We start from the raw sequence: 21207 nt of genomic DNA, 5'->3' as shown, positions 1-21207 counted from the left end.
AGCCTTTGAACATTTAAATCTGAAGAGAGAGAGGTGTGGATCTGGGTAAGCCACTTAAATCATGTAAATTCTATTTGCTTTCAACACGTCAGAGCCAAGTCCAAAGGCTTCTGGACGTCTTAACCAAAATGTATCTAAAATGGCAGGGTGTTAGGGGCATTCAGTTGCCAACAAAATCCATACTTAGGAAAAATAGGCCAAGCCCCGGGGGGTCATATGTGACTTGGCTCTAAAGCTCACACAACTCTAAGCTGAGGACAGAATGGCTGGGTGACTCCACCCATGTCTCCTCTTCTGTGTGTCCTTTGATGTCTGCTCTGTGACTGTCTGTCACTGGTGTGCACCACACACTAACTCTTTTCATCCGGGACATGCTGAAGGAGCCAAGGGTCTGGTCATCTCTCAATTCCACTCCCAATCGGTTACCAAAAGCTCATAGGTTTGCTCATGGTGTGCTTTTATTTTGGGTCACCCTTCTCTGAATCTTTTGCAAATATACTATTTATTGATCACTGCCCATCAATCAGTCACATCAGTACCTCATATCTATTAAATGATTTAAACTTTTTTTTAGGGTGTATGGGTATTTTGCCTGCATATATGTATGGGCACCATGTGCATACAGTACCCAAGGAAGCCAGGACAGGGTGTTGGAGGAGCCCATGGAACTGTAGTTATAGACAGTAGCAGACTACCATATGAGAACTAGGAATTGAATCCCAGTCTTCTAGAGAAACAGCCAGTGCTTTTAATTGCTGAGCCATATCTCAAGTCCTGCTTTTTAACAACGCTTTGAATATCACAGTCCCCATGATTATGATAAAATAAAGAACAGAGAGATTGAGTGTGGTGGCTTGAATACGCTTGGCCCATGGGAAGTAGCATTATTAGGAAGTGTGGCCTTGTTGGAGCATGCGAATCACTGTAGGGATGAGCTTTGATGCTTCTGTGCTCAAACTCCACCCCAGGTAGAAGGAAGCCTCCTTCTAGCTGCCTGTGGAAGACAGACTCCTTCTGGATGCCTTCGAATCAAGATGCAGAACTCTTAGCTCCTTCTCCAGCACCATGTCTGCCTGGATGCTGCCATGCTTCCCACTATGATAATAATGGACTGAACCTCTGAATCTGTAAACCAGCCCGAATTACACGATGTCATGGTGTCTCTTCACAGCAATGAAACCCTAGCTAAGGCATTAAGTAATACACAAAGTCACACAGCTAGGATGTGCTAGAAGCTTCTGAAACTAAGGGTAAAACCCAGTTCACAGGCTAGACTCTTAGAAACCCTGAGCCATCACTAACACTGATCGCTTAAGTACATGTCAACTTTACTCTCTCCTAAGCTAACACTTTCCCGAATACTTTCTTTGAGGTAGGTATTAGTTCATTAAGACAGGGTCTCAATGTGGAATCTAGCCTGCCCTCAAACTCTGCAATCCTCCTGCCCCAGTCCCCTGACTGCTAGCATAACAGACATGCACCACCACACCTAGCTCCAAAAGATTGCTGTGTTGCTCCTCCTCTAGCTAAACTTCCTCTAGCTAAAGCTTCTTCCTCTAGCGGGTGTGCTTAGGTGAAATCACGCTCTCATTCAATCACCAACTATAGCTGCATTCAAGACCCTGTGGCCAGCCAGAGGAAATATCAACGAACAAGACTGGCAAGCTCCTGGAGCCGAGTGGGAACCACTCCCACCAGGGCAGACAGATGCTGAAGCGGCAAGAGCACCCGTGACTAGTGACAAAGCAGCTTACTTACAAATGTGTGAAGAAGCATGGCAGAGCCCCAGGCACAGAGCCTTCACCTGAAAGCTCTCATGAGATGGTTTCCACCTGGTTCAGCCACAACTCCAAGATGCCTTTCCAGCTGGCTCACTGTCCCTGCACTGAGCCCTCCATGCCAGTCAGAGGACTCCCCAGCATCCAGACACTTGATCTGCAGCTTATCAATTGCTTTCATGCTGGTCTGCTGTCTACACACATACCCATACTTTTAATTTTATCTTAAGTGTGTGGGTATCTTGCAAGCATGTATTGTCTGTACACCATGAGGATGCCTGGTCCATGGAGGGCAGAAGGCGGCATGCAGTCCACAGGGGCTGGAGTTACACATGGTTGTGAGCCACCATGTGGGTGCTGAGAATCTTACCTGAGTCCTCTGGAAGAGCAGCAAGTGCCCTTAACAGCTGAGCCATCTCTCCAGCCCCTGAGATGATCACCTATTTCTGAGGCTCCCTGCTACCAAGAGCTTGATCACAAGGCAATCCCTGCAAGGTGACTCTGAGACAGGAGCTGAAGGAGAAAAGCAGGTCTGCAAGGTGAATGTCACAAGAGCCCGGTCACCTCCTCAGAGAAGCCTGAAGGCATCCATGTGCCTGGTACTGAGTATGCCACACTCAGCTCAATATACATTGCAGCAGGGTCCGTCTACCGTGTCAGCACTTATAAGAAGGCCAGGGAAGGCATGGAAACTGGGCCCTGAACTTTCTCTGGGCACTAATGTGCATTTCCTTTTCTTTTCCAGTATCCTCCATGCTTGCTTTATCACAGTATATGAAGACAGAAAAGCTAAGAACTTAAAGGGAACTCGCTATCTCTGGTTTGTTTGTTTGTTTGTTTTGTGGTTGTGACTCTTTGATTTAGTTTGGTTTCAATACTGGAGAAGGAACCTGGAGCCTCGGACTTTGACAAGACAAGGACTCTGCTGCTGAACTCTATCCCAGCCCAGACCCCCTTTCTTCCCCACTATTTTTTTTTTTTTTTTTTAATTTTTGAGACAAAAGTCTCACTAAGTTGTCCAGGTTGGCCTTGAACTTGCAATCCTCCTGCCTCAGCCTTCTGAGTATCTGGGATTACAGGCTCATACCACCTAGCTTGATTATCAATTTGATGATATCTTCTTTATTTTAAGGCCGGGTCTCATTATGTAGCCCAGATTGGCCTGAAACTTATGATCCTCCTCCACTTCTGCCCCCTCTAAGAGCCAGGAATACTGGCATCCAACACCACACCGGCTTTCCCAATCACCAAAAGAAGGAAGAATCAGAACTTGTGCTGGCGATGACTGCTGCCACCACCACCTCCGCTGCTGGCTCCTCCTAGTCTATAGTATCAAGAGGAGCTGTCAAAATAACAAATGACATATTTTGAAGTCCAGGATTACCCCTCAGCTAGACTTCCTTGGTATGATAGGCACTCCCTACAGTGTCTTTCTTCATCTCCTGCTTTTCATTTTCTTCCTGTGTGCTCTCATCAATAAAGGTCTCTGCTCTAAGGAAAGCGCCCTTCTCCGGGAAGAATTTAGCAGTATCGGATTACAACCCTCTTGGGAAGCAGGTGCTATTACCTGTCAACAGGGTTTGGGGCATAGCAAATAGCTCCCACCCCACTCGGTTGGGCTTCTACCTGACTCCTAGTCAGATAAAGTGGCAAAAGGAGACAGTCCTTTTGGAGACCTCAAAATCTCATTTTCATTCCCCTTGCAGAGAAGAGAGTGGCTTTATTGACAGAGACGACTGAAAATTGCTTAAAAATTGCCAATAACCAGCCCGCATTGAGGCAGAGAGACAGTCTGGCTGAAGCAAGCTCCCTGCTCCAGTGTGCAGCCCTGCTGGGCTTCCTTTTGCTGCAGCTGGGAGTCTATGGCACATGCAGACTGCAAGGAGTCTGCAAGGAGCCTCCTGTCATCCTCAAAAGCATCCCCCCTCCTCCTCCACTCCCTGCCCGCTGCTGCAGTTTCCTGGATCCCCACCACATACCGTCACACATTCGGGGAATCGCTACCAGAAACTCAACTCTTAGACTGATTCAGGGACCCAAGGTCACACCTTGGGTTGTAGCTGGAGAAGGGAAATGGCTCACTTGCCAGTGGAGTGCTTGGTGGCATGACTGCGCAACCAAGATAGGCCACTAGATGTCACTACCATGGATGATGATCTTCTTCCTCCTCTTTCTCCTCCTCCTTCTCCTCTTTCAATTTTAGGAATAGTACCCCCAGCATTGTCCAGCTAGGCCATTCTCACCCCTGAATTCATGTCCTTACACCAGACCCTTGAGACAGAACCTCCAGCAAAGAGAACTCTAAACTAAATTCCACCTCAGCCTCAATGGCACAGCCTCTCCATTTATTATGACTGGGCTCCTCAGGGAAATTTTCCTAAACTAATTGACATTGAAACAGTAGAGCTGAAACTTAAGCCAGACCCATGTCAGCTGGAGCAAGCATCAGTTGTGGCGATAGGTTTCTTTTCTTTTCTCCTCTTCTTCCTGGCCATAGATGACTGCTGCCCATTCTGCCTGTTTAGAACCACATGGGGAATCATTGAAGGGGCGAGAGAGATGGCTCAGTGGTTAAGAACATTGGCTGTTCTTGCAGAGGACCCAGGTTCTGTTCCCAGCACCTACCTGCAGGTTCACAACCATCTGTAACTCTAATTCCGGGGGATCAGAGACCTTCTTCTGGCCTCTGGAGGCTCCAGACATGCATGCAGTGCATAGACACATAGCAGGCAAAACACTAATACACATAAAATAAGTAAATCTTTTATTGTTTTTCCTAGAGTTGTGGTGGTTTGAATAAGCATGGCCCAGAGAATGGCACTATTAGGAGGTATAGCCTTGTTGATGGAGGTGTGGCCTTGTTGGAGGAAGTATGTCACTATGGGGGTGGGCTTTGAGACCCTCCTCCTAGCTGCCTGAGGAAAGTCTGATCCTGGGTGATGTATTTATAAAAAGATAAAGAGATAAAGAGAGTATGTTCTGTGGGTGTGTGGAGAGGTGTGGGGGAAGGGGATGTCTCAGTGGGCCATGCAGAGGCATCTCTTCCCCCTGAGGGACCAGCCACACACTGGTATAGTATAGAATAAAGTTTATTCAGGGCATGGGAAGGGGAGCCAGGAGGGTAGTAGAAGCAGAGAGGGAGAGAGAGAGAGAGAGAGAGAGAGAGAGAGAGAGAGAGAGAGAGAGAGAGAGGAAGAAGGAAGAAGGAAGAAGAAGAAGAAGAAGAAGAAGAAGAAGAAGAAGAAGAAGAAGAAGAAGAAGAAGAAGAAGAAGAAGAGAGAAGAGAAGAGAAGAGAAGAGAAGAGAAGAGAAGAGAAGAGAAGAGAAGAGAAGAGAAGAGAAGTGAAGTAGAGGCCGGCCATGACCATGTGGAGAGAAGGATGAGGGAAGCGGGAAGGGGCGAGGGGACAGGGAGAAGCAAGAGATCAAGAGAGAGAAGAGGAGGCAAGCTGCCCCTTTTATAGTGGGCTAGGCCTTCGTGGCTATTGCCAGGTAATTGTGGGGAGGAGCATACCTGGCTATTGCCAGGTAACTGTGAAGGTGGAGTTTAGACAGAATACTAACACTGGGCCCCTTTGGATAAAGATATAAAACTCTCAGCTCCTCCAGTGACATGCATGTCTGGGCACTGCCATGTTTCCTGCCTTGATGATAATGGACTGAATCTCTGAACCTGTAAGCCAGCCCCAGTTAAATGTTATCCTTATAAGAGTTGCCTTGGCCAGACATTCGTGTATCTGTCATTCCATCCCAGCTCAGGAAAGTGAGCCAGGAGGGCCAAAACTTCAATGTCAGCTTGGGCAACATGGAGATCTTGTCCCCCCCCCCCCACGTCCCCAAAAAAGACAAGGGCAAAAGGGTATGTCTTGCACCACTAGAGATTTTATGATGTGTGTGTGTGTATGCATGTATATGTGCCATGTGTATGTGTCTTATGTATGTAAACATCCATGTGGACATACATGTGCTATGGCACAGGAACAGAGGTCAGAGGACAAGGTTAGGAGTTAGCTGCTGCCTTCCACATCATCTGAGACAGGGTCTCTTGGCCTGTGAGATTCTGGAGCTTCCCTTATTTCAGTCTCCCATGCTGTCCTAGGAATGCTGGGAATTGCAGACACTCACACTAGGTGCCCATTTTGGGGGGAGGGGGGGTTCTGAGGATTCAAACTCAGGTCCTTGCACTTGCATAGAAGACACTTTTAACCCACTGAGCCAGCTTCCTGACTCCAGCACCAGTGATTCAGATGGCAATGCACTGCAGAAGTAACAGGGGTTGGAGGCTCTTACAGAGAATGAATGACAGGTGGATAATTTACGATGGTTCTTGAGACCTGAACTATAATTATGAAGTATTTCTAGGTATATATTCAGGATGCAAAGTGTACAGAATCCAGAGCTAATGTTAATTTATTACTGACAGCTAGATATATAACATATCATGTCTTTTTAGCGTACATTCCTTCTGACTTACATCGAGCAAACTTTTCATTCATTAATAAAGTCAAGACTTGCCATTACTCTTAATGATGGAGTTCCATTTTGAACCCAGAGGACCTCCTGTAATTAAACTCTGAACCTCCACAGACTAGACATCGGAAGCTTAGAAAGAGGATAAATTGAACTTCTAGTTTTACAGGAGAGGTGAAAAAATGTCAGAAAGACAGAGCCCACCTGCTCGGTGCCCTGGAAGAGAAAGGGCAAAGTCAGAGGCGATTGCCAACCACACTGTGTCCTTTTCCCTCCTAACCCTACTGCTAACTCTCCGTCTCCCTCTGTCCCTCTGTTTTTTGTTTCCAGTGTGGGAGTTGCACACAGCAGGCAAGGGCTCTGTGCCACAGTTAGAACCTCAGCCCTTCCTTTACTTTTAAGACAATCTGACTTCGACCTCATTGTGATCTTCCTGCCTCTGCCTCCTGATTAGCTGAGGTTACAGCAATCTTTTCTTTTTAAAAATGATTTTCAAAGAGTTATTTATTTTTATCTTAAATGTTTGAATTTTCCCTGCATGTATGTAAGAGTACCACATGTATGCCAGGTGCTCTCAAAGGCCAAAGAAAGCACCAGGTCTCCAGAACTAGACTTCTAGGCAATTGTGAGCTACCATGTGGGTGCTGGGAATTGAACCTGGGTCCTCTAGAACAGCCAGTGCTCTTAACCAAGAGACATCTCTTCAGGCCCAATCTTTCATTTTCTGAGACAATATACTTTTTTTTTTTAAAGATCACAAAGCAAAACGCTGGTGTTACTACCAGCCAGTGTAGTGGGCAAATGTCTGTAATCACAGCAGTTTGGAGGCTGAAGCAGGAAAATCTGTGGTACCAGGCCAGGGAAAATCTGACTCAAAAAGAAAAAAACAACAAACCATTCTTTACACATTTTTTCACCTCATTCAATTCCCTGCACTATTCAAAAGACTTACATGATTAATCCCTCCACAAGAAAGCTAATCTAATCTTATTTTTACCAAAGACAAAGTGTCCTTCAGAGGTATCATTACTTGAAAGACTTTCATTTATTTAGTGTGTGTGTGTGTGTGTGTGTGTGTGTGTGTGTGTGTGTGTGTGGTCAGAGGTCAGAGAACAACCCTCAGAAATGAGCTCTGTCTCCTTCCATGGTGTAGTCTAGGTCTTCGGGCTTGGCAACCTCTGGGTCATATCCCTCACCAGGACACAAGACTTCCTTAGCATCCAGCCCTGGTGGCTCACTCAGTTTCTACAGTTACCAACTTGAAACTTACCTCACTTTTTGTGTTACCTAAACAGTGGGCTGGTTTCAGTTGTATCAGACTCCATGGTCACTTACAGGATACAAGGCCAGGACACTGACAAAAGTGAAACCTTTAACCTTATCAATTAATTAAGGACCCCAAAGCAGAATGATGAGGTGTGTGGAGACAGGGACTTGGTTATCAGGGTCATCTCTCATCTGAGAACAGAATCAGACCCCACTGAACAGGGGCTAGATAATTGTATAAGTAAGTGTCCCTTCTGGAACATAAAATTTTGCTACAGCTGATTAATTAAATCATGATAAAAAAAAATATTCTGTGGCTGATGCAAGGTGCTGGGAGTTTATTGGGGAAGCCAGAAGTTCAGTGGAATGACAAAATGTTTACTACAGCCTTTCTGGAGAGCAATTATTTATTTATTTATTTATTTATTTATTTATTTATTTTAGAAAAAGTCAGATTAAGTAAAACTAGTGGTGCAGGCCTTTAACATCACTGCACAGGAGATAGAAATGGGAAATGGGAGATAGAGAAGGAAAAATAAGAGATTCAAGTTAATCCCAGTCTACAGAAGTGAGTTCGAGGCTAGCTTGGGTAACTTTGTGAGAGCCTATCTCAAAATAAAAAGGGAAAAGGAACCTGGGGATGTAACTCAGTGGCAGAGCACTTGGCTAGGAGGCATGAAGTCCTGGATTCCAGCCACAGCACTACAAAAGTGTGTGTGTGTGCACTCATGTGAGCACATGCATGCATGAACTAGATATATACACATGTGCATGAATGTGTATGTACATAAGTATGTATACATGTATACTTATATACACACATATGTACGTGTCCACATATGTAGTTGCTGATGTTTTCGTGTCACAGGCTTCTTGAAGTTGTCTGCATTTTTCAACCAGATTTTGCATCTCATACCTTTGTACCAGTTTCAGCTTCTGGTACTACGATAAAACACTGACTAAACTCCAAGCCAACTTGGAGAGAAATGGGTTTATTTGGCTCACAGGTTACAGCATATCATCAGGGAAGCAAGGGCAATAACTAAATCAGAGGCCAGGGAGGAGTGCTGCTTACTGGCTTGCTACCCATGCATTGCTCAGCCTGCTCTCTTATATATCAAAGGAAAGGGAGGACATTGTCCTATTTGTTTCTGGTTCCCCCTTTCATGCTTTCTTATCTGGGGCTGACCCTAATGTCTTTCTCCTTCTAGCCTTTCATGCTAATTGATGTGTTTATAAAAAGATAAAGAGAGGAGAGGATATGTTCTATGGAGGTGTGGTGAGATGTTAGGGAAGGGGGTACCTTAGTGGGCCCATGCCTAGGTATCCCTTCCCCCGGTGACCAGCCACACGATGGTATAGTATAGAATAGAGTTTACTCAGGGCTTGGGGCAGGGAGTCAAGAGGTTAGTAGAGAGAGTAGAGAAGTAGAAGAGTAGAGGCCAGCCATGAGCACATGGAGAGAGGGGGGAAGGGAATGGGGAAGGGGCGAGGGGACAGAATAGGAGCAAAAAGGCAAGAGACCAAGAGAGTGAGGAAGGGGCAAGCAGCCCTTTTTATAGTGGGTCGGCCTACCTGGCTATTGCCAGGTAACCGTGGGGTGGAGTTTAGACAGAATGCTAACACTAATCCCCTCCTGCTCACATGTTTCACCTCTTACTTGTTACTGAAAAGAATCCCTCAGCCCTTGAATTTCATTTCTTCACTATTTGGCCCAAATGGTGAAGGAGTCTGTGAGCTACCAGACAGAATTCTAACTCTGCTGGTTCTCCAACACCCAAAGGCTGGTGATCTATTTTCAAAGATTTGCTTTTATTATTTTTATTTGGGGAGGGGGGCAAGGCGGGTATGTCAAAGTGAGTGCAGCTCATGGAATCCAGAGCTGCTGGATCGCCCTGGAGCTGGACCCCCTGCTCACCCCTGCACAAGCTGGGAAACCCCATCTGCCCTCCTCCCCCCAACCCCGCCCACACTGAAAAACTCCAAACAAAGGAAGGGCTCCAAGAGCCCAGGCTGTTGCAACCTCCTCCCCTGATGCTGCCAGCCACCCCAGTCCCCGCCTAAGCGCTCACCTCTTGACCATACTTGGGCACAAACCCAGCAAACTGCTGACTCATCGTCATCGCCTTTCACCTACATTCTATAAAACTTTCCCACCCTAGCCAGGGTGCACGATTTGCCCGGTCCTGGTCATTGCGACCAGTGAATCCATTCGGGAGTGGCATCTAATAAACCTGGCTTTATTAACCTCTAGTCTGTCCAGTCTGGCCTAGATCTGTGTTACCAGGGGAGAAAAGAAGCCCATCAATGAGCTGAGTGGGTATGAGCTGCCTGGCATGGGTGCTGAGAACCAATATGTCTTCTACAAGAGCAGAATCCATTCTTAACCAGTCATCTCTGTAACACCGCTCCCCCCACACACACACAAAAAAAAAAATCTGGGAAATTTTTATCCAAAGATACAGCAAATAAAATGGCTGCCATACCTAAACACTAGTATGCATCGTTATTTTTTCATATGTATTTTGACGACTCAAAACCCAAATTGCTTGAAGTGGTTTCTAAATATATCAGGAAACATCCAAAAGATATCTCACCTAACAAGTCCAGTCTGGTGCTATCGCTAGAATCCGCCCTTTCTTCCTCTGGCCATGTCCACCCACTGAATCCAGACCCAAGTACTTGGCTGTGTCATTCCTGCTAGCCCCTAACTGCCTGCTTATTCTTGGGTTGAAAGCTGGGTGAGATTGCTTCTCTCCGTTTGTATTCATGGTATTAGCACAGGACCCAAGACGGCTTGTTACAGCAGAGCAGATACGTCACAAAACAGATCCAAAACAGATCCAAAAGCCAGACATGATGGCTCTCTCAGAGTCACTATCAAGCTTACCAAGTCAGACCTTACACTACCTAAAAAGCTTTCAAGGACCTCCAGAAGGTTCAGCTGGTAAAAGAATTTTTTATCAAAGCTGGCAACCTAAGTTTAATCCTTGGGACCTACATGGTAGAAAAAGTGAACCAACTCCAAAAAATTGTCCTCTGGCTATCACACACAGGCTATGACACACTCACACACGAGTAAATAAATGCAATTTTTTTTTATTTTAAACTTTAAGAGAGAGAGAGAGAGAGAGAGAGAGAGAGAGAGAGAGAGAGAGAGAAAGGGGCAGGGGGTGAAGATAGACGTAGCTCAGTGGAAGAGCATTTATCTAGGAGGTGAAAGGCCTTAAATCATTCCCCCAGGACCTCTGGGCAGAGCATGTGGTTCAATCGGTAAAGGTGCTTGCTGCCAACCAAGCCTGAAGGCCTAAGTTCAACATCCGAATCCATATCCTAGAAGGAAAGACCAGACTCCCGAAAGTTGTCCTCTGACCACCACAAGTTTCCACAAATACAATAAATAAATAAGTAGATAATAAAATGTTTAAAATCTTTAGATTTATTTTGTGTGTGTGTGAATGGTTTGCCTACATGTATACCTAAGCACCATGTGTGTGTCTGGAGTTTGTGGAGGTCAGAGGAGGGTCAGAGCTTCTGAGTCCCTGGAACTGGAGTTACACATGGTTGAGAGCCACTACATGAGTGCTGGGAACCAAACCTGGGTCGATATCTATAAAAGCAACCACGGAGCCATCCTCGATAAACTTAAAAAAAAAAAAAAAAAATTCAGCCAGATTCACAAGCACAAGGGTAAAAAGAACGATAGGGTAAATGAAGGGATGAAGAATGCCCCAGCAGATTAAGGCCATAGTGAATATTAACTGAGTTCTAGACCTACACTAGCTCTAATAGGACCTGGATGCCATAGCATCTGCCCAATAGGACCTGGATGCCATAGCATCTGCCCAGAGCCTTAAGGCGGGGTCAGCCGGAGGGCGTGGCCCGTGGTGGCTCCACCCCAGCCATGCCCCGCCCCCTGCCGCGCGCCTCCAGGCTCACCTGACCCGCTCGCCGCTCACGTGATCCGTCTCGGCGCCGCCATCTTGGAGCCACGGCCGAGGAGGGGGCAAAAAGGGGGAAAGAGAGGGAAAAAGAGTCGGGAGCCAGGCGGACAAGGGCGAGGGCACCGCGGGGTCCTGGCCGGCCAAAGGAGGCTCGCAGAAGCAGCAGCCCGCCGCCCGACCGCAGGTACCGCGTCCCGGGCCGCCCCTGCGCTTGAGCGCCGCCGGCCATGTGCGGCCTCGCCGGTGACGCCCGCTTCCTCCTCGCCGGTGACGCCCGCGGCACTGCCACGCATCCGAGCGCCAGGGCCCTGTGTGTACTGTTGTCCTTCTGCCGGGCCTGTGGAGACCCCGGGCCCGCCGTGCCATTGGGGGTGGGGGTCCCGCTGCTCCTCAGGCCCCGCTCAGGCGGCTTTGCCTTCTGGAGAACGTGAAAGCGCTTAGGCCAGCCAGGATGGAGTTTAAGTTTCTTTAATCCCCTGTCCTTTAAGCACTGTGCGGTGTAGGAAATGCCAGTGCAAAAGCAAAATAGCAATCCTGGCCTCCCGTACTAGCATATCCTCCGGGATGACTGATCTTTCCAGAGATCGCTGAGCCAATTGGTGAAAGTGCCCACCTTTCCAGACCTGGGGCATCCCAGTCGTTTGTTTGCAGTCCGAGGCCTGGGTGATTAATTAGGTCCAGGCAGCCACCCCCCAACCCAAGGTTGCTGACAGGGGACTGGAATTTGCTATCAGTCTACATGGCCCAAGGCAGTTACCGGATTTATCACCTTTTCTGTCTGAGTTTGTACTTTCTACTGTACCGGTCTGATTCTGTGTATGGATTGCTATATTGATTAAAACGAGAAAGTTTGGCCGTTCATTTCTTTACCATGGTAACTTGTTGGAAATTAACTCCGGAGGATGCCCTAGCGGTGTACTAATTTTACTTAACTATAATCACTAAATTACTTTCTAAGGGAACTGAGTAAGCCTACTTTAAAGCAACTATAGGAAAAAAATAGCAAAAAAAAAAAAAAAAAAAAAAAAAAAAAATGGAGGACCAAGGCAGGAAACTGCTTTGGAAAATATATATATAGGTCAAACCTCGTTGTCTTATCTTTTCATGGTACTGTTCTGCCCACTGCGTTTGACTAATTTACATAATCACCCCTTAGGCTGTAATTTCGGTTACAGTTAGAATAGCAATATGTCATTTATTATTCCATATTGGTTAGAAAATTATGTCAGTGAAACCAGTAGTTTGCTGAATTACTTACAAGGAGGGGAAGACTTAAAATATACAATTGTTTTCCAGACTGATTCGTTTTAGCTTCTGCAAAATTCTCTACTTGTTAAGTAAATTATGTAAATTTGCCTCACACAATGACATTGCATGAACAGCCTTCTGAAATGTCTTTTCCATTTTAAGTATTGGAAGTTTCTTCTCCACCAAAATAAGTTAGCATTGTGTTTCACCCACCGACAAAGAGACCTGTTTGATGATGTTTACTTTCCTTCTTGGCCACAGCTGGATTGTGAATTTCGATCCAGGAGACTTATCAGTTTCAGAAATTGATTGGAAAGACACTGGCTCTGCCACTAACAGCCATGTAACCTTGGGTAAGTCACTTACACCTCACTGAGATGCCTTATTTATAAACTGACACCACTGTGACTGGACCCACGCACGGCAAACAGAGCTGTTTGCTGCCGCCTAGCATATGGTGCTGTTTACTCTGCTCCATGCTGACACCGTGTTCACCTTGAGGATAGAAAGGGAAATTGATATACTAGGGAAGGCATGGTTTGAGTTCTTACGCCAGGCACTGCTTCACATCTGTGAGCCTCAGATGTGTGACTTGACACTTTATGTCCAAAGAATGGATTGGACTACAGGAATATTACAGGAAATGGACACAGGCCCACTTCTGGGTTTGCAGCTCCAGGACAAGTGGTCTTCAGTGCTATGCTTGGCATGAGTGTTTCATAAATAACAGTGAAGCTGAACATTATTGTTGTTAATTACAACTGTGTTTTAGTTGTAGCCACTAAGACAAAATATTGTCTCAGGCTAGGTGCCAGGTAAGAAACTCTGTACTATGAAACCCATATACTTCTATATTTATACTTTAGTTTTTCTCTTAGTAGCTATTATTACATTGAGCTGAGAAGGTTTTAAATAAATTATAACTAACCATAGTAAGGTCTAAAGTAAAAACAGCTTTTAGGTTACTTTTAATAGGTGGTTTGTAATTTCGACTCTAAAAGTTTTCCGGTTTTACCCTCACATTTCACATCAGAAGAATCTAAAACAAATAGTAACTTGCCTAGACCATACAGCTAAGGGCACTTCAGAGAACGGAGGGACCCTACCTTCTTTTGGCTTAAACAAATGTCTCAAGAGATATATTAAGTTTTGAGTTTCTGAAAGAGTGTGAAATTCGTTTTCCGTCACTTCTATTGTTTTGGGTTTGGGGTTTTTGATTATTTACTTAGTTGGAAAAAATGAAATCTGTAGTCTGAAAGAGGGTGTTCTTTATATCATCTTGTTCTGTCTTTACATATACCCAGAAAATTACAGCCTTTTCTTCAAGCCCACATGAATCATTTCGCTCAATTCTACATGTAATCATACTGCTGTAACTAAGGGAACTAATTAGATACACAAATACACCAAATAGCAAATTACAAGAAAATAAAGACAACTGAGTTTGTTCACTTTTCTTGGGAAAGGCATTAATTATAAGTTTTTTCCTGTGGATTACTGTTGTCAGGGACAGATCTGAGAGACTCAGTGGGAAAGACCATAGAACATTGTTGGTTTGAGAGAGTAACTAATTTACTTGTTCTGACTGGATCTTTTGGTCTAGTAGTGTGTATAGTGATTGCAAAGAAGATATCTCCCACTTGACTAACATTTCTAGATTTGTGTCCTGGTGAACATTCTAATGCAGAGATTTTTATCTGTTCACTAGCTTAGGGTGCATGTTTATTCCTATTGTTAAGATGTTCATGTTAGAGCAGGCTTTCTCATTTCTCAACCTTTCTTGTCACTCTTAGCCTTGCATTAACAGTAGGGAAGCAATTAGCTCTCAAATCAGGATAACTCAAGGAGGTTGTATTTACAAAGATAATATTACCAGGGTATTGGCCTTCTATATGAAGGCCACGGAGTGATGGAGTTAGTGGGAGAAGCAGCATCAGGAGAAGGGAAGTGCCAAAGCCAGAAATAAGAGTTATAGAGAGCAGCCGTCCGGGAAGAACTGACCTGTTCAGGAGCAACCAGTTCAGGGTGACCTAGAAGCAGAAACCAGGACATTGACTGTCCTGTTCTCTCCTCTGTGTTCCTCTGATACTCATGGCTCTCCATTTGCAGTACTCAGCCAGAGGACCAGGAAGCAGAGTCCCATAGAGAGGAGGCTACAAGGGGCCCAGAGAGAACAGGTGGTAATGTCTGCCACATCCCCTAGATGCTGGAGACAGAGGTGGAAATTTCTGTTTTCTTCAACAAATCAGTTATGTCAAGTGATGTTTTTCTGGAAGTTGTCTTGAGAGAGGGCATGTGATGTTTTACTGAAAACAGACACTTGAGAGGGCTCATGCTGGTTAGAAAGAATATAAATAGAGCCCCACAAACAGTGAGAGGATGCTCTTTCATTGCATCGCCATAGAGTACTCCGCTGGTCTTCTCTGGTCTTCACTTTGTAGAGAGAAATGCACCAAAGAACTTCTCATGGTATTCCAGCTGATTCTGGCTGCTTCTGCTAACTGGTGCCTATTCAGCAGAGCCTTGTTGTTTCTGCTGGATTGTGCCACTTCTACTAATTTGCATTTGATGTTTGCTATTTAACTGAACTGTTGGTATCCTAAAAATGGAGATTGGAGTCACCCCAAGGAACTACTTCTAAACAGGTCCACAACCCCTTTTTCTATTAACCTTCTTTTTCCCCTACCTCTGGTCGGTGGGTTAGAAGGGAGGTTGAAAAGTTTAAGAACCCTAAATAGAGTATGTTTTGAAAAATCTAAGCCTACAGAGACCAGTGGATATACTGCCTTTTCAAGAAGCCTCGTGCCTGCTCTCTGCACAGAGGAACCTTCTCTCAGGACTTGGCCATATATACTTAGCCTTCGTGTTACCACAATGTTGGAAAGCCAACATTTAGTCTTCCCTAGCTTCTCCATGTGCTTATCTTTGCCCACCTGCAAGTAACAATGTCAGTATAAAAGTTCCTGGCCTACCTACTTGCTTTGTGCCTTGCACATGGTGATGTTGAGGGTGAGTGTATTTTGTTTGTTTGTTTTTATTATGAAAAACTTTAGGCATTTGTACCAGTAGCAAGAAGAACATAGTGAACAAGTAATCATGCCACCTTCATTAACAGAATCAGTTCTCCCTCTATCTCCTCCTTCTTCTGCAGTCCCACCTACTTCTGTCCCCCGTCGTCGTTTCTTTGAACTGTGTTTCCATCAGTCTCTTAAGTCCAAGGATGCTATTCAGATTATCATGATCTGCGGTGTAATGTAAGTCACAAGTACTGTATGCTGACTCTTTTTCATCTCTAGTTCAAATGAATTTTAGCTCACTTGACATATATAAAGTATATATAAATATCTACATATTTATATGTATAATGTATATAGTATACATAGGCTGCATGAATGGTGTAAGGAAAAATATTGGAAATTAAAGAGTTGGTTTTAGTGACACCCCCCCCCCCATGTACTTTACTATGGCTGTTTGTGACCTTTTATTTAACAGACTTTCCTGTTAATGAGTTTTTGCTTGCTTGTTGGTTTTGCCTGCAGACCTAAACTGGTTTTTTCAGGTGTTTCTTGATGCGTTTTATGTTGTCATATCAGTTTGATAGCTGCCTTACTGTACTTATCCCCAAATGTATGCAGCCTCTAAAATGAGATACTTACATAAACGTTCCAGGGAAATTGGAGCATCTGCTGCAAGTTGCCATTAGCTCTTAATGCCTGAGCACATGCGGCTTTGAAAGTGAGTGTTGTGTCAAATTCTTTTGTATTAGCCGTTTTCTTGAGCTAAGATGAACTTGACTTCGCTTTCTTTTTAAGAAACACACTGAACTATCCACGGGGAGCAATTTGCACTGCTCTGTCTTCCTTCTATTGGATCATTAAGTAGCCGAAAGGAATCAGGAGTCACCTTTGTAATACTAGGTGTGGAGTCTGTTGAACAAACCTTAAATGTTCTCCAGGTTATCAGTTAGCCTGTGTGTGGCTCTTATACCCACAGTAAGGGAGACCTTGTATTTACAATAGTATAGATTGTATCTGGCCAAGAAACTGAAAACTCTCTCTCTCTCTGTGTGTGTGTGTGTGTGTGTGTGTGTGTGAGAGAGAGAGAGAGAGAGAGAGAGAGAGAGAGAGAGAATGAATTTTGTTACTGTTACTATGTAACTAATATATCCTTAACAGTTGAACTGAATGGCAACAAAAATCTTTGGGTTATGCCCCACAGGGAAATGAGCAGTCCCATGAAGAGCCACAGCTTCCCTTGGCCAAGCCCCTGGGTTCTTGTTTGGTGTGAAGTGATCTGTGCATCCACTTGCATGAGTCTTCCCCTCTTGCTTTCCACTTATTTTTTAAGATGAGGTCTTGCTGAGCTTGGAGCTCACTGCTTCTCCTAAAGTAGCTCACCAGCCAATCCCCAAGATCCACCTGGCTCCCTAACACCATCCCCAGTGCTAGGATTACAGGTGTGTGCTACCATGCCGGGTGCAGTTTTTACATGAGTTATGGAAATCCAAACTCAGGCCCCCATACATGTACAAGTGCTCTATCCATGGAGCCATCTCCCCAGCCCCTAAAACTGGAGCCTTAAGACAGTGAGATGTTTTTTAAGAAGCCATAAAAAAGGTTTTGGTTTGTTTGTTTGTTTATTTGTTTGTTTTTTGTTTGTTGTTTCCCCTGAAGAACCACATTGTCCTTTATCAGTTCTTCTGTAGCAGCTTAAAGTTTAGTGTCTAAATCTGAAAAGACTTGTTCTTTCTGAGGGACAACAAAAAGACACAAATGTTCTTAGAGTGGTTTTTAGAGCTGGCATGGCTATGTTAATTATGGTTCTGGAATATTCTCCTTCATAAGGTGATTGCTATAGGCTTACCCCTAAGAGAAAAAAAAGCTCCTATTATAGCTAAGAATAAAACATGGGCATTTTATCTGACATGGACTTAGATAAAGACAACTCATAATGGATATAGGACAAAAAGGCAACAGTGTGACCAGAGACCAAAAGGAGCAAGCCCAAGTGCAGGTGAGGCATTCCCTAGGAGCTGCCAGATGTACTAGGTGTGCTCCTGGTTGGGAACTAAAGCCCTCATGCAGGATTCAGCTGTGTGGAGAGAAGAGTGCAAAGCCACTTACTGGAGTTTAAGAATGATGCCTAGTTTTTGATCTGTAGCTTGTGGTGCTGAAAATCTTGTTGGCATTTACTGAATGTTGTGAGTAAGGTTCCAGAATGTACCTAAAATGTGGAAAAACAAAACTTGTTGCTGGAAAAAAGCCTAAACTTAAAAATTCAGTCCAAGTCAACAAAATAATCTCACTTTAAGTCATAGGAAATGTCTGAGGAGAAAGAAAGGGCTGTCAGGAAGTGTAAAGGAGAATCAGAGGCCTACAGAGGGAGGGTGATGTTGCTCTTAAACACTTGTGTGCCTTGCTGTATTATTACAGCCCACAATAAACCCTTCCTGACCTCTTTCTGGCACTGAACCAGAACCAGAATGGCAGCATTTTCTTCTCTAACCCCATTCCCTGCTCAGGAGAGAAACGATATGGGAATGAGGAACATTTGACCACTGATGCAACCTCTAGAAAGCCACAGCATAGTTTGTGGTTTATCTGGTGGACCATAAACCAAAGGAAAGAAAGGAGGAAGTCGACCATTGCTCTTATTTACTTTCATTTGCAAAGTACTTCCCAAAATTCAGTTTTCTTTATAGTAGGATGTGAATATATTTTCAGAATTTCAAAAATTTAAGCAGAGAAGTGTGATTTTTCATTATCTACAGTTAAAATTTGGCATAAGAAATAGTTTATCCAGAGTTGTATGAAATCATGTTGGCTTCATAGGCTATTGCTTTCCAGTAGCTTGAGGTGACTCCACAGGCCCTGAGGATGGCTGTTTCTTTAAACAAAGAATCTTGTCTGTTTAGTTCTAGAATCTTAAGGGATTCTTTATACAAAGATTCTAGAATCACAAGGGATTCTTTAAACAAAGATTCTAGAATGTCAAGAGTTTCTTTAAACAAGGATTCTAGAATCTCAAGGGTTTCTTTAAACAAAGAATCATGTCTCTTTACTTCTAGAATCACAAGGGATTCAAGGAACTTTAGTTCTAGAATCTCAAGGAGGCAGGGTGGGGATGTAGGATAAGGTGTTAAAGTCATACCTGAGGAACAAGGTCTCCATCTGTCTCTAGGAGATTGTATTTCAAAATGGAATTCTGAGTTGTTTAAGTGTATTGAGGACAGTTGAGTGCATTGATAGGGACCTCCCAATTTAGAAGATAAGATATTTAACCATTTCAGTCAGACAGCAGAGTTGACATTGGTTTTCTTATATTACTTTCCTGTGTTTATCCCATAACCCATGCTTTCTGCTGTGCATTGTCTCCAGATATGGAAGACAGCAGCAGCATTGCCATGTTGGTACAAGAGATTGGAGAACAGGAGGCTGTGTTAACTGCTGAAGGAGTCCTCAGCCCTTCCTCTGAAGTTGACCAACAAAGAAAAGCTAAAGCAGATCCATTAGTCCACGTCATCCAGAAGTTAAGCAAGATAGTGGGACATGAAAAGTCACAAAAATGTCTTCTGATTGGGAAAAAGCGCCCACGTCCAAGTGAGACACCACACTCTCTTGAAAAGCTAGAGAACTGTGAGATTCCAGCTAAAGCAGCCGAGTCCCCTGCTGCTGGGGCTAGGAAAGCTGAGATGTCACAGGCAAGTTCCACTTTTGCCTCAAATGATGGGAAGACTATGTCCTACCAGTGTAGCCTTTGTAAGTTCCTGTCACCGTCCTTTTCTGTGCTGAAAGAACATGTCAAGCAGCATGGGCAGCAGCATGATGTGATGCTCATGTGCTCAGAGTGCCATGCCACCTCCAGGAGCCAGCAGGAGCTCGAAGCACATGTGGTGAGTGAGCACGAGAACAGTGCCAGCAGCCATGCCCGGTCCAGCCCCTCAGGTCAAGGAGCCACAGAAAGAAAGAGTGAGACCATGGTGGACATCCCGGTGAACATGGGCAGTCCACAGACCCATGCTGTCCAGAGTGGAGCCATAGCAGAGACGGGACGGAGGAAGTGGTATGCATATGAACAGTACGGCATGTATCGGTGCTTGTTCTGTAGCTACACCTGTGGCCAGCAGCGGATGTTAAAGACACATGCTTGGAAACATGCAGGGGAAGTCAACTGCTCCTATCCAATCTTTGAGAATGAAAATGAGCCCCTTGGCCTTCTGGCTTCTTCTGTGTCTGCTGCACCTGGTGGGGTCGATGCAGTTGTCATTGCTATTGGGGACAGCGAACTGAGTATCCACAATGGGCCATCTGTCCAAGTACAGATTTGCAGCTCCGAGCCATCATCATCTTCATCTCCTTTAGAACAGAGCACAGAGGAGGGAGTACACCTAAGCCAGGCAGTTACCCTAGACTCTAATGAGGAAGAAATGCTGGAGGTGATGTCTGATTCCGAGGAGAATCTGTTTGCTGATAGTTTGCTCTCTTCAGCACAGAAAATCATTAGCAGTAGCCCAAATAAAAAAGGTCACGTGAATGTCATTGTGGAACGTTTGCCAAGTGCTGAAGAAACCCTCCCACCAAAACATTTCCTCATGAATGCTGAAATGGAAGAGGGGAAGAGCCTGAGCCCTGCTGAAGCCCAGAGTGGGTGTGGAGGAGCAGGAAATCTGTGCCGTGCTGATAAATGTACTGTTGATATTGGGGGATTGATCATTGGCTGGAGCAGTGCAGAGAAGAAAGACAGTGAGCTAAGTAAGGGCCTGCCTCCTGATGAGAATGCCCCACCAGGACGGAGAAGGACAAATTCTGAGTCTCTCAGGCTGCACTCCTTAGCTGCAGAAGCCCTTGTCACCATGCCAATAAGAGCTGCTGAACTAACAAGAGCCAGCCTTGGGCACTATGGGGACATAAACCTTTTAGATCCAGACACTGGACAAAGGCAGGTCAGTGGTCCATTGGCACCATACTCAAAAAAAATCATGTCTCCTCTTAAGAACTCTACAGATGGAGTAACAAATTTTAACCAAAGCAGTTCCACTGTGGTAGCTCTCCCAGAGGAAAGGCAGGAATTGTCAGATGGGCAAGTTAAGACAGGCATCAGTATGTCCCTTCTTACCGTAATAGAAAAACTGAGAGAAAGGACAGACCAGAGTGCGTCAGATGATGACATTCTGAAAGAGTTGCAGGACAATGCCCAGTGTCAGCCCAACAGCGATGGGAGTTTGTTGGGGTCCAACGTGGTGGAATACATCCCAGATGCCGAGCGGCCCTACCGATGCCGCCTGTGCAACTACTCGAGTGGCAACAGGGGCTACATCAAGCAGCACCTGCGTGTCCATCGGCAGAGGCAGCCTTACCAGTGTCCTATCTGTGAGCACATAGCTGAGAACAGCAAAGACTTGGAAAGCCACATGATCAACCACTGTAAAACCAGAATACACCAGTGTAAGCAGTGCAAAGAATCTTTCCATTACAAGGTGAGCGACGGTCTCAAGGGTTGGC

General features: G+C 44.9%; 1 protein-coding gene and 1 long non-coding RNA gene across 5 annotated transcripts in view; one reads left to right on the top strand and one right to left on the bottom strand.

Annotated features, from left to right (window-relative positions):
- LOC117710661 (uncharacterized) overlaps window positions 1-11586 on the bottom strand; it is a 31265-nt gene extending 19679 nt beyond the window's left edge. The window contains exon 1 of the long non-coding RNA XR_013109805.1: window positions 11454-11586. This is a non-coding gene — a long non-coding RNA (uncharacterized LOC117710661). The remainder of the gene's footprint in view (window positions 1-11453) is intronic.
- Window positions 11461-21207, top strand: part of Znf507 (zinc finger protein 507) — a 29958-nt gene continuing 20211 nt past the window's right edge. Inside the window, exons 1-4 of one of the 4 annotated variants that reach the window (XM_076932355.1) lie at window positions 11461-11642; window positions 12968-13059; window positions 15858-15960; window positions 19084-21182. In XM_076932355.1, the coding sequence (XP_076788470.1) occupies window positions 19086-21182 (2097 nt within the window). In that variant the 5' untranslated portion in view covers window positions 11461-11642; window positions 12968-13059; window positions 15858-15960; window positions 19084-19085. Of the gene's footprint in view, window positions 11769-12967; window positions 13060-15857; window positions 15961-19083; window positions 21183-21207 lie in introns of all 4 variants that reach the window. The other 3 variants (XM_034505720.2, XM_076932357.1, XM_076932348.1) reach the window with 3 other exon arrangements.

The sequence above is a fragment of the Arvicanthis niloticus genome, chromosome 1, assembly GCF_011762505.2.
Source record: "Arvicanthis niloticus isolate mArvNil1 chromosome 1, mArvNil1.pat.X, whole genome shotgun sequence".
In the NCBI taxonomy this organism is placed as follows: Eukaryota; Metazoa; Chordata; class Mammalia; order Rodentia; family Muridae; genus Arvicanthis; species Arvicanthis niloticus.
Note: the sequence above shows the minus strand (reverse complement) of the source record. Positions and strands in the feature narration are given on the sequence as shown.